Genomic DNA, 9,954 nt, shown 5'->3' with positions numbered 1-9,954 from the left:
GTGATTTAATCCCTGGCATTAAATAGACTGATTTTAAAATCCCATTTTGACCTCCATGTTGGGATTAATGAACATAATCTGATCAATCAATTGATTGGATACAACATATATAAAAGCCTTTGTCTTTTGGGTGTCTGATTAGAATGCTGTGAGTGGGATGGGTGTGCCCATAGGGGACATCTGGATATCGTTACATATAGTCCTTATTATGGCGCTGCCTCATGGTAACTCACTATAACATGTCATACTGTATTCACCGACTATACCTTTGGGCAGTCATACGTCTTTAACTGTAAAACTAAGCTGAGAACCAAAAGCGTATGTTTATATCTGAGTACCACGTATTACCATAGTTGTTCTAATATTATTAAGGATATATATATATGATATAAATCCCTCACTACCTGAAGAGGACACCTGAGCTAAGTCCCAGTTCCATACTATACACTAACTCTAAGTCGTTTTTGAGACTTTAATAACAATAATTATAATAAAATCTTTATTTATATAGCACCTTTCAAAACACAAATTACAAATTTACAATGAAAAATAGAAAACATTTAACACAAAGACAATACAGCGAACTAAAAGCCAAAAAAACAATCACATAATAAAACACAGAGGGTTAAACGGACATAAAATAAATGAAAATTAAAAAGTATAATTTGAAAAGACGAGTCAGAGTCTGGAGCCCTGATCTCATCAGGCAGGTCATTCTAAAGTCTTGGAGCCCTTCTGCAAACACTCTGTCACCTTGTGATCACACACTTTGTACCATGTAATATTACTGCGAAATATTAATCTACGCTGCTTTTTATACGACTGAACATACTGTAAACTGATATACATGCATATACTATATACTGCTGATGCCAGGGAGCAAGGAGCTACAATAATCTAATCATCGCCTATAGTCCTGGAGACGTGGACTGAGGTTTTCAGATTGCTGGGACAAAGAAATGGTCTAATCCTTGAAATGTTTCTGAGGTGATGAAAGCAGGATTGAACCACTGATTTAACAGGTTTATCTCGATGTTCTGATCAAAGATGACACCATGAGTTCAACATGAGTTATTGAATGGGACAGTGAACCAATACAGTTTAACATTTGGGTGATTGCACCATCTTGACCGTTGGTTAATATCTCAGTATCAGCATATAGCTGCAGGAAGTTCTGTGACATCCACTTGCGTACATCATGAAGCTTGTTGTTCTGATGCGTGTATGCAGGGTCACAGCTTAGGTAGATCTCAGTCGTCTGCATGAAAACAGAAACTGATATTATTTCTGTGTATAAGGTGGAGCATGTAAATGGATAAGAGAATCAGACCCACCACACAGTGATGCAGCTGACCTGGCATCAGTGGTGCCAATGCAGAAACACCTCTCTATTGAGTAGGACCTAATCCACAGAGCAGTGCCACCGACACCCACCCAGCTGTTAAGACAGCAGATCTGCTACAAGCTTTTTTTTAAATCCTTCGTTAAAAAGGGAGCTTATAAAGTTGTCTAACTGTTCACGTCAGAGGAATCAAGAGACGTTCCTTTTAAAAGCGGTTGAACAATAGCGTGACATAACCCTCTTAACAGAGAGCAGCCGAACATGTGCAGAATAGAGGGTTGAAAACGTCCTTTAGAAATTTGACATGAAGAATGTCCAAAGGACGGGTTGAGATTTTCATGAAATATCAATTCGTCTAGATGGAGAAAATGGAATGTCTTTGAAAATACATTTTGACTTAATTGTTCAGTATAACGAGCAGTGGCACTCTAAACTTGCAATTTAACTGATTAATTTTACGCATTACATAATTTCCCTTCGTACATACATCTGCGTTTTATAGTTGGTATGAATGGAATAGGAACACAGCATAACGCATTAAATCTAAGCTGTAAAATACAGTAATAAAAGGTAAATTCGGTCTATTTTTTCCTTCTATACATCAGGGCCTGTAGGTCTGCAGGTCTACCACATTTGTGGTAAACATCTTACTGGTTCAGCTCAGATTTGACTATAAATGTTATAGCAGCCCGACTACATCAACATCGAGGCTTTCCTATCATCACTGCCAACACCTTGACTAACAGCATATTATACTGTGGACCTAACGGTGACCGATTACAGCGCATTACATTTGACAATCCAGATACATTAAGTGGCCAAATTCCTCCATACAGAGTAGTTTAAGAGGAGCAGGAGGTCAGGCCTGGCTGTGAATGGAGAGCTCTGACTTCATGACACTGCAGCTCGTGTGACATTCCTCACTGTTCAAACCTCACCAGAGGTCTTCAACCTTTAACATCCTGGGACCGCTCTGTGTTTCGAGTGCCCTGCCGACGCACTTTCAAAATAAAAGACTCACTCAGTAAATGTGTAAAATAAAAATATTTTTCTATTTCCGATCATTCATGGGTACATTTGTAGAGATACAGGTAAGCAGTACATCAAAACGAAGTCAGGCCAACACCTCTAAAGAGCTCTACATTGCCCTTTGGTAGCTAAATAAAAAAAAAAGAAAGCCACCTTGAACAGTGAGGGAAAATCCAAGTGCATGCTGGCGAAACTTGTAATTGCGACCGTCTGAAGTCCAGATATTCACAAAATGACTCATGATGATAATACAGTAGCAAAATATTACATATCAAGAAAGAAAGGCTAACATGAAGAGTATTCTTAAGACGTGATTACAGAAACAAGGTAATCAAACCGCACAACTTAGAGAGACGAGTAACAAACAGACCCCTCTTAAAAGTGAGTCCTTTAGAAGCGAAGGAAGAGCCAGAATGTCATGTAATCTGTGGGGGGGATTGAGTGACAATCAGAAGATCAGTCCAACAGCTTTTACTCCTGGAAACAACGCACGTATTTGAAGTTGAGCCCATCGCCGACTCCTGGGAAAGAGTAGCCGAGGCTGTTCGCCGTCCTGCAGCCGTCCAGTGCTCTGCAGAGCACCACCGGTCTGCGGGCGGCTCATCCAGCCGAGTCCAAACAAGGGCTTCACATGGAGACGACATCTGGTGCACTCTGGGACATCGTGTCCGTTTACTGGGAGAAACCGTGTAGGGAAAAAAAGGACTCGTGGGAGCTCGTAGACCACGGCTTTGTGAGCGGGCTAAGATTTCGGATAAAAAAAAAAATATCTGTCCCTCGTGTTCGAGCTCTTCTGGTTTCGTCCCCACGCCACATCCACCGACCTGTAAGAACAGCATCGATGAAGTGACAGGAAACGTTAAAAAGAGGAAGAAAATAGAGTAGAAATACAACAATAGAGTTCTAAGTGTCTTAAATGTAGAATAAATAATACTGACACCAGTGCAAAATAGAGTAGCAATAAGAGTAAGGTAAATATAGTCAAAACTAAGATTCTACTAAAATAAAAAAAAGTAAATTCCAACAAAATAAGATTAAAAATAAGACAATAAAAAAAAAAGTATTCAAAATATTAAGTTTATAAAACGTAATACTGGCACCAGAGCCCAATAGAAACTGAAATAGAAAAGTGATATTGGGAATCATATTGAAAAATCATAAAAAGATCATATTGCACATGATATTGCTGCGGTAGGAAAACACTGACATGTTTGACATGAAAGGTGTGTTCATGTGTGAAAACTAGTTTCTGTGTGCAGCAGCAGCAACCACCAATAACGCACCTAGTTGCCGTTCACTTGTGTTGACGGTGTTTCTCCGTGGTTGTTTGCTGCCCTCTGTCTACTGCGGTTCTCTCGTTCCTCGTCTTCTTCATCCCTCTCCTCGTTGCCACTGTGGTTCTTGCAGTACAGTCTTTAAACGCACACACACACACACACACACACGTAAGTATCAAATTTCAATGATAGCCAAGATTAGTTAAATGCAAAAACCAGCGCTCACTTTGAAAGTCGGATGTGTTTTGAATTAAGAGTAAAAAGGCAACACGCATTCCTGCTGCTAGTGTCAGAATATTCTACCGATGAACAAAACTGGCTTTGCAAATGTTTTATGAGGAAGATAATGCATCCAACATGTTTGTCAGGCCTCCACGATACACTCGCGTAACACTGTGTCGAAACAGACTTTGTTGACAGGAAAATATAATTCTCTAAATGGCAATAATCAGCGTTGTGATCCAGTTGAGGACGACCACATCTACGGTTTTCTTCAGGTGTACAAGTTAAACATCACAAAGGCATTTGCAAACAACCTTTACAATAATGGCGTTCAACGACTTATTGCAACCTATAAGACAATAAAACAGACTAAATCTGGCTGTGGAGTGAAAGCTATTTGAGCTCACTTGTAGATGCCACGCGCCATGTTTTCAATGTACTTGGCTTTGTCCTGCAGGCCGCAGTGGTAGTGGTAGGTCTTCACGCATGCCTTGATTTCACACCCAATGGTGGCACCCAGCTGAGTGCAGAGCGTGCATTTCTGGAAAAACAACATTTTTTTGTAATTTGTCAAAATTTATAAGCTGTTTTTCTGAAACTGTTAAATCTTTCGACGGTTTAGAAGTCAGACAAATCCTCCCACCATTCTTTTCCCCCTCTTGATTTCCTGGATGACTGTTTTCACCTCAAAGTTTCCAAATTCAGCCCGTGACGTGGTGGTCAGCTGCACCGTCCCCGAGGAAAAAAGCTGGGAGGGGGTCGCAGATGAGAGAGAGATAAAAGCGGCGTTACTGTGAATGTACACGCGCTGTATAAAGTGACACCACCACACACACACACACACCCACACACACACACACACACACACACACAGTCCTACCATGCACTTGTAGTGCGCAGCCACTTTTTTGGAGTTGTCAGAGTGAAGCATGCCCCTCGTCTCGTTCTCTTCCTCGCCAGCGTGACAGAAGCCGCAGCGCTGGCCGCCGTCTCCCCCGCTGAGCCGGAGAGGTGACCTGTCCCGCTGGAACACACACACACGGACAACAGCGCTCATAAAGACAAGAGGCCGCACACGGACAACACACCGGTCCAGTCATTCTCCGCCGCCTTACATGGGAGGAGCTCTCCTCGTCCGCAGCCTGAGAGGAAGTGGAGCGGGCGTCTTCCGATTGGCCACGAGATCCAACCTTGGCTCGGCCTTTCTCAAACCGGCCTCTTCCCCTACTTTGTGGAGGCGACGATTCTGAATCACTGGCGACCGCTCCCTCTTCATCTAAGGACAAACCGAGTGTCACGATTAGGACAAACCTTTCTGCTCACGAAAGATCCGAGAAAAGGACCAGCAAGCGTTTACTTTATGAAAGTTTAGAGACAAATCACGCATCAAGGACTTAGACACAGATTGCTGTGCGAGCATGTTTCGCGGTATAATTTGAATTTGATCCTTAATAATGATAGATGAATCCAATCACCCATGCAGACTAATGATAGAACAGACATTCATACTTTACCTTGAATGCCCTCCTGAGAGGCGTCGCGGTGTTTGCGACAGTAAACACTACGTTCGGGAGCAAAACAAATGTATTTTAAATTGAATCCAACACGAATGAGGAAGATCTTTTCGGTAGGTTTGTGGCGAAGCGACTTACAGGTAGATCCCTTGCGAGGGATTCTCTTTGACCTGGGCTTTGTCTTTCAGAGCGCAGTAATAGTGATACGTCCTCCGGCACGTCTTCACATCACAGCCGATGGTGGCACCCGGCCGGTGGCACGAGGAACACATCTGACGGGGGAAAAGGAAACAGACCGACATCTTTAAGAAAGAAAGCCACGATCTTTGATATTCATTCACAATAGCTGACAACTAGTGATACGCTTTGTCAATTAGTGATGCGAAACGGGATTTTACGATGCGAGTCTGAATGATCATTTTTGACAGACACCAATGTCTGAAAGGAAATATGTCAATTTCATCAAATGATGGCAGAAGAGCATAAAATGATATATGTATGAAGATAGACAAAGAAAGCTAAATATTAAGTCTGTAAAATATAATAAGAACATTCTTAAATTCACACAATGATACAACACCAAAATGTATCATTGTTTATCATTTGTTAGCATCTAAAAAAAACAAAACACACTTTAACATGGACTTCACAATAAAAGTAAAAACATGTACATATATGTAGGTCGTAGTGGATGACAGTAAAAATAAATACACAATAGGAATTAACATAAACATACGTGTATAAATAAACACTGCACCTGTAACTATATGGGTAATCTTTGTAACAGTGTTCATGTACTATCATGGCATCAGCCAGAACCACGATAATAAAGTAACTCAAATTTAATGTGCGACAGTGATATTATTTAATTTGCAATATAAATGCAAATTAAATTACACATGCTGCAAATTAGATTAAATTGCATTTCAGCGTCAGACTCACACAGATGAAAAAAAAAGACACATTCAAGTTCAACGTGTCATCTTCTAATAGTTTGTCAGATCGCAACAGAACCTGTTCTTTCAAAACTTGTCTAATTCTAGATCCTATTGGATGAAAAAAGCTGATATTCCCAAATTAAACATGAGATAAATCATGAGAGGGATATTCTGTAACACTAGCTAGTAACACCAACACCTCCTGTGTGTGTGTACACACACACACACACACACACACACTAGGGTACGATATGCTCAAGTGTATAAAAACATGCATGCATCATCATCATCATTAGTTATTATCGGTTCAATAAAGCAGTTACTACATATTCTCATGCGTGCAGAGTGTTTGGATGTGTGCTGCTGGTCACATGTAAATTATTGAAATTCAAATACATTTCTAACTGAGCCGGGCACGTACCAATTTATTTCCCCTCTTGATCTCCTTTTTCACATCCTCAATAGAAAATCCTCCGATGTTTCCGCTGTCTGAGTGAGATGTGACCAGGGCAGAGGAGAAAAGCTGCATGGGACATTTATTAGCAGAAAAATGTAAATTGGTTTGTGCAGTCTTGTATTATGGAGGATGAGAAGTGCAATATCTGCATTTTAATTTCCCCCATGACCACTGCCGATACAGCATTTTCCACACCGATGGATGTCACGTGTTTCAACCAGCATCTGAACTGATTTCACGGTGATGAAATTATCGAAAAAATGTTAAATGGTATGTCGGAGGCTGTGGAGCAGTGTTTCCTCAACCTGGAGGTCAGGATCACCCAGGGGACAAAAAAAGACACATTGGGGCCTTTCAAGAGAATTCACAGGAAATAAATCACTTCTTTCTGCGAGACAAATTTAGCTTCTTGTTTTTAAACACTTTCCCCTTTTTTGCTTCATGAAATGCCGACCTTTAGCAGGCTTATAAACATGTGAAACAGCAGTAAAAGAAACACAAAATATAAAGTTTTTTTGGGCTGAATTGTTCACTATGCTGTATTAAGTGACGATGGTTGCAAGTAAGCATGCCTTAGTCTAGAAGGAGCACGGGCTACAACAGGTTGAGAGCGGCGCGCTCTCCTCACCATGCACTTGTGGTGGGCTGCCACCTTCTGGCTGTCCGACAGCAGCAGCTGCCCGCACTCCTTGTCCCGGTTGGTTCGGCAGAAGGCACATTTAAGCAGCCGTGCCGCAGCTGCTTTCTTCTGTGCCGACATGACAAAAGCTTTGACCAAGTCTCTGATGAAAGAAGACACACAAAACACGAATATGTTAAAGTGAGAACGACAAGATAGCTTCACATTGCACAGGCCGGTAGATCCTTTTCCATAGAGATTATCAAAGCAGTTAAAACAATTGTAAAATGCCTTCAATCACTGGAGTCATCGGCAGCGTAGATAAGAATGAATGACGAGGTAACAGAAGGTAACACGTGATAACAGAGTTTTGAGTTGATTATTCAGTTGTTAATGTGTTCATAACTAGGGATTGGTGAAACATCCCTCGCGGGTTGAGTTATTGTAGAGTAACTTATATTCTGGAAAATCAAGTTCTTTCACAAAACTAAATGTGAGTGTGAAATCATAAAACCCGATGGTAGGGAGCCATTATAGCTGCTAAACTTATACTCGCAAGTAACTGAAAAGTAGAGCAACGAGAGTCACCAAAGAAGAGTCACCTGACCCACAAACACTTGCCCAGCAAAGCCTCAGATGGATCCAACACGTCTGTTACAGGACGACAGCTCGGCACTTTGTCAACTTCAGTTAGTCCTGGACCACTGTGCTAGGAAGAGGTTCTGATGGCCTGTATGTGACGATTAAAACCACCACAGAGGGTCTGGTGAATCCGCTGACCAATATCAGAATTCTGTGAGATGCTGTGTATGATTTACCAACAGGTATAAATAAGAGTAAACAGGACACAGGCTCAGGGAAATCAGAGACAAACCAGTTTACCGTACATACACAGGGGCTTCTTCTGATTACAGTCAACCCCCCCCCCCCCCCCCCATGAGTAGTTTTTCTGCAAATGATGCAACACGTCTTCTATTTCTGCAGACACAGTCTGCTCCAATATTCTAGTCAGTCTCGTCTGCCCCAACCTGAAAACATCCCATTCTCTAAAGAAATATGAATCACTGGAAATATGCAATATTTGACTGAAACGCCTGTTGTGATGAGCAATGAGGACACGCGCCCACACACACACATCAGCAGGAGCTGGGATGACTCAAATATTAATATTTTTACTAAACCTTTTTATTGCATGTTAAACAATATTTTTTCTTTAAAAATTATGCAAGATCGGTTACAAATCCATCACTTTGTTGTTGAACGTAGGCGAGGAGATCAAATCTCAAATGTGTGCCGTCATTTGCAGAGATAGCCTGTTTTGATGGCGTCCACAATGTATTAAATATGAGGACTAAAATGTGTATTTAATCCTTAATCGTCCACAAACGAAAGTGGGTGTTTCTTTTCTTTTTTGTAAAGCATAATAGCAGTGTGCTGCGACGCCTTGACAGAGCCATTACAGCCTCGATAGCTAGGCCGGGATTTCACTGCGGCGGCTCCATCAGCGGAGGCAGCGCGCAAAGACACGACACCGCGTTAATAACAGCTACATACACCTTATTTCAACCTCTGTTCTTCATAGAAAACACCCTCGTAGCACGATCCTGTGTATTACACGGCGGTGTCGTGGTCGATTTGTGACAAGAACAAGGGGCAACGTGAAAAGTGCCACAAAATGTATCCTGCAAAGTTTTGAATCGAAGGGGGTGTGTGTGGCTTTCTCCACCAAACTAACTCAGCTAGAACTGAAAAACACATTTCAAACACCTCAACGCCCCGAAATCTCCCCCCAAGGCCTCCTCATGTGGGGACATAAAGGTCGCTGGTAGGAAAATATGACACTTCGACATTATGTTTCTGCTGGAACCCGAAAAAAACAGCGAATATTGCCCTTTAAATGAGGGGAAATTGTCATGACAGGCGCGGGTCTTCACAAACCGTTTCGAAGTAAAGAGCGCCATACGTGATGGATCCCTGTGAACAGAGAGCAGCTCGTACCAGCGATACGGCCTGAAGCCATAATAGGCCACAAAACACCGCGACTGTCGTCCTGCCGCTGATACACACTCACATCTTACCTGCTAATATAATCTTATAGCGCTGAAACGGTGGCGAAATGTGTAAAAGTGCTCCGAGCAGCGCCTGTGTGTTTCTTTCCGTCCTTCAGAAGTGATCGTGAGCTTTTCACACTAGCATCAAGCTAGCTACGGTGCTCGAAACAGCGCCACTTCCGGGCATTGGCTTTCAAAATAAGAGTCCTGCTGGCGAATGTCTCAATCGTGAAAAGACGCAGGAGGTCGTAGTGTGAAGGAGACGAAAGTGCTTTTCAGAAATACCTCATGGAAATGGCTTTATTGTTGATGTATCAATAGCCAGTCAGGCCATGTTTCATGCAGGTGTAAAAGAGATTTGACAAACAAGTGTTGTGTCAGATTTGAAGTAAAAAAACAACAACAGTTGTTGCAGCTAATTTCAGTTGTATATTGCAGTACCAAAATGAATATTGTTTTAATGTGATAGTTATTATAAAGAGTAATTTGATAAGGATTGGTCCTT

General features: G+C 41.8%; 1 protein-coding gene across 2 annotated transcripts; it reads right to left on the bottom strand.

Moving 5' to 3' along the window:
- Positions 1-2,371: 2,371 nt before the first annotated feature.
- phf6 (PHD finger protein 6) lies at positions 2,372-9,585 on the bottom strand. 2 transcript variants are annotated; one of them, XM_079268260.1, is made up of 11 exons: positions 9,477-9,585; positions 7,408-7,561; positions 6,744-6,845; positions 5,523-5,656; positions 5,385-5,431; positions 4,986-5,146; positions 4,751-4,894; positions 4,514-4,618; positions 4,278-4,411; positions 3,655-3,784; positions 2,372-3,195 (listed from the first exon to the last, which is right to left on the bottom strand). In XM_079268260.1, exons 2-10 carry the CDS (start codon positions 7,537-7,539, stop codon positions 3,655-3,657), a joined length of 1,089 nt encoding a protein of 362 aa, XP_079124386.1. In that variant the 5' UTR covers positions 7,540-7,561; positions 9,477-9,585; the 3' UTR covers positions 2,372-3,195. The 2 variants fall into 2 exon arrangements, with proteins under 2 accessions (XP_079124386.1, XP_079124387.1); XM_079268261.1 differs by having other exon boundaries at positions 6,744-6,811.
- Between the last annotated feature and the right edge of the window lie 369 nt (positions 9,586-9,954).

This window comes from Melanostigma gelatinosum (assembly GCF_949748355.1).
Source record: "Melanostigma gelatinosum genome assembly, chromosome: 5".
Lineage (NCBI taxonomy): Eukaryota > Metazoa > Chordata > Actinopteri > Perciformes > Zoarcidae > Melanostigma > Melanostigma gelatinosum.
Note: the sequence above shows the minus strand (reverse complement) of the source record. Positions and strands in the feature narration are given on the sequence as shown.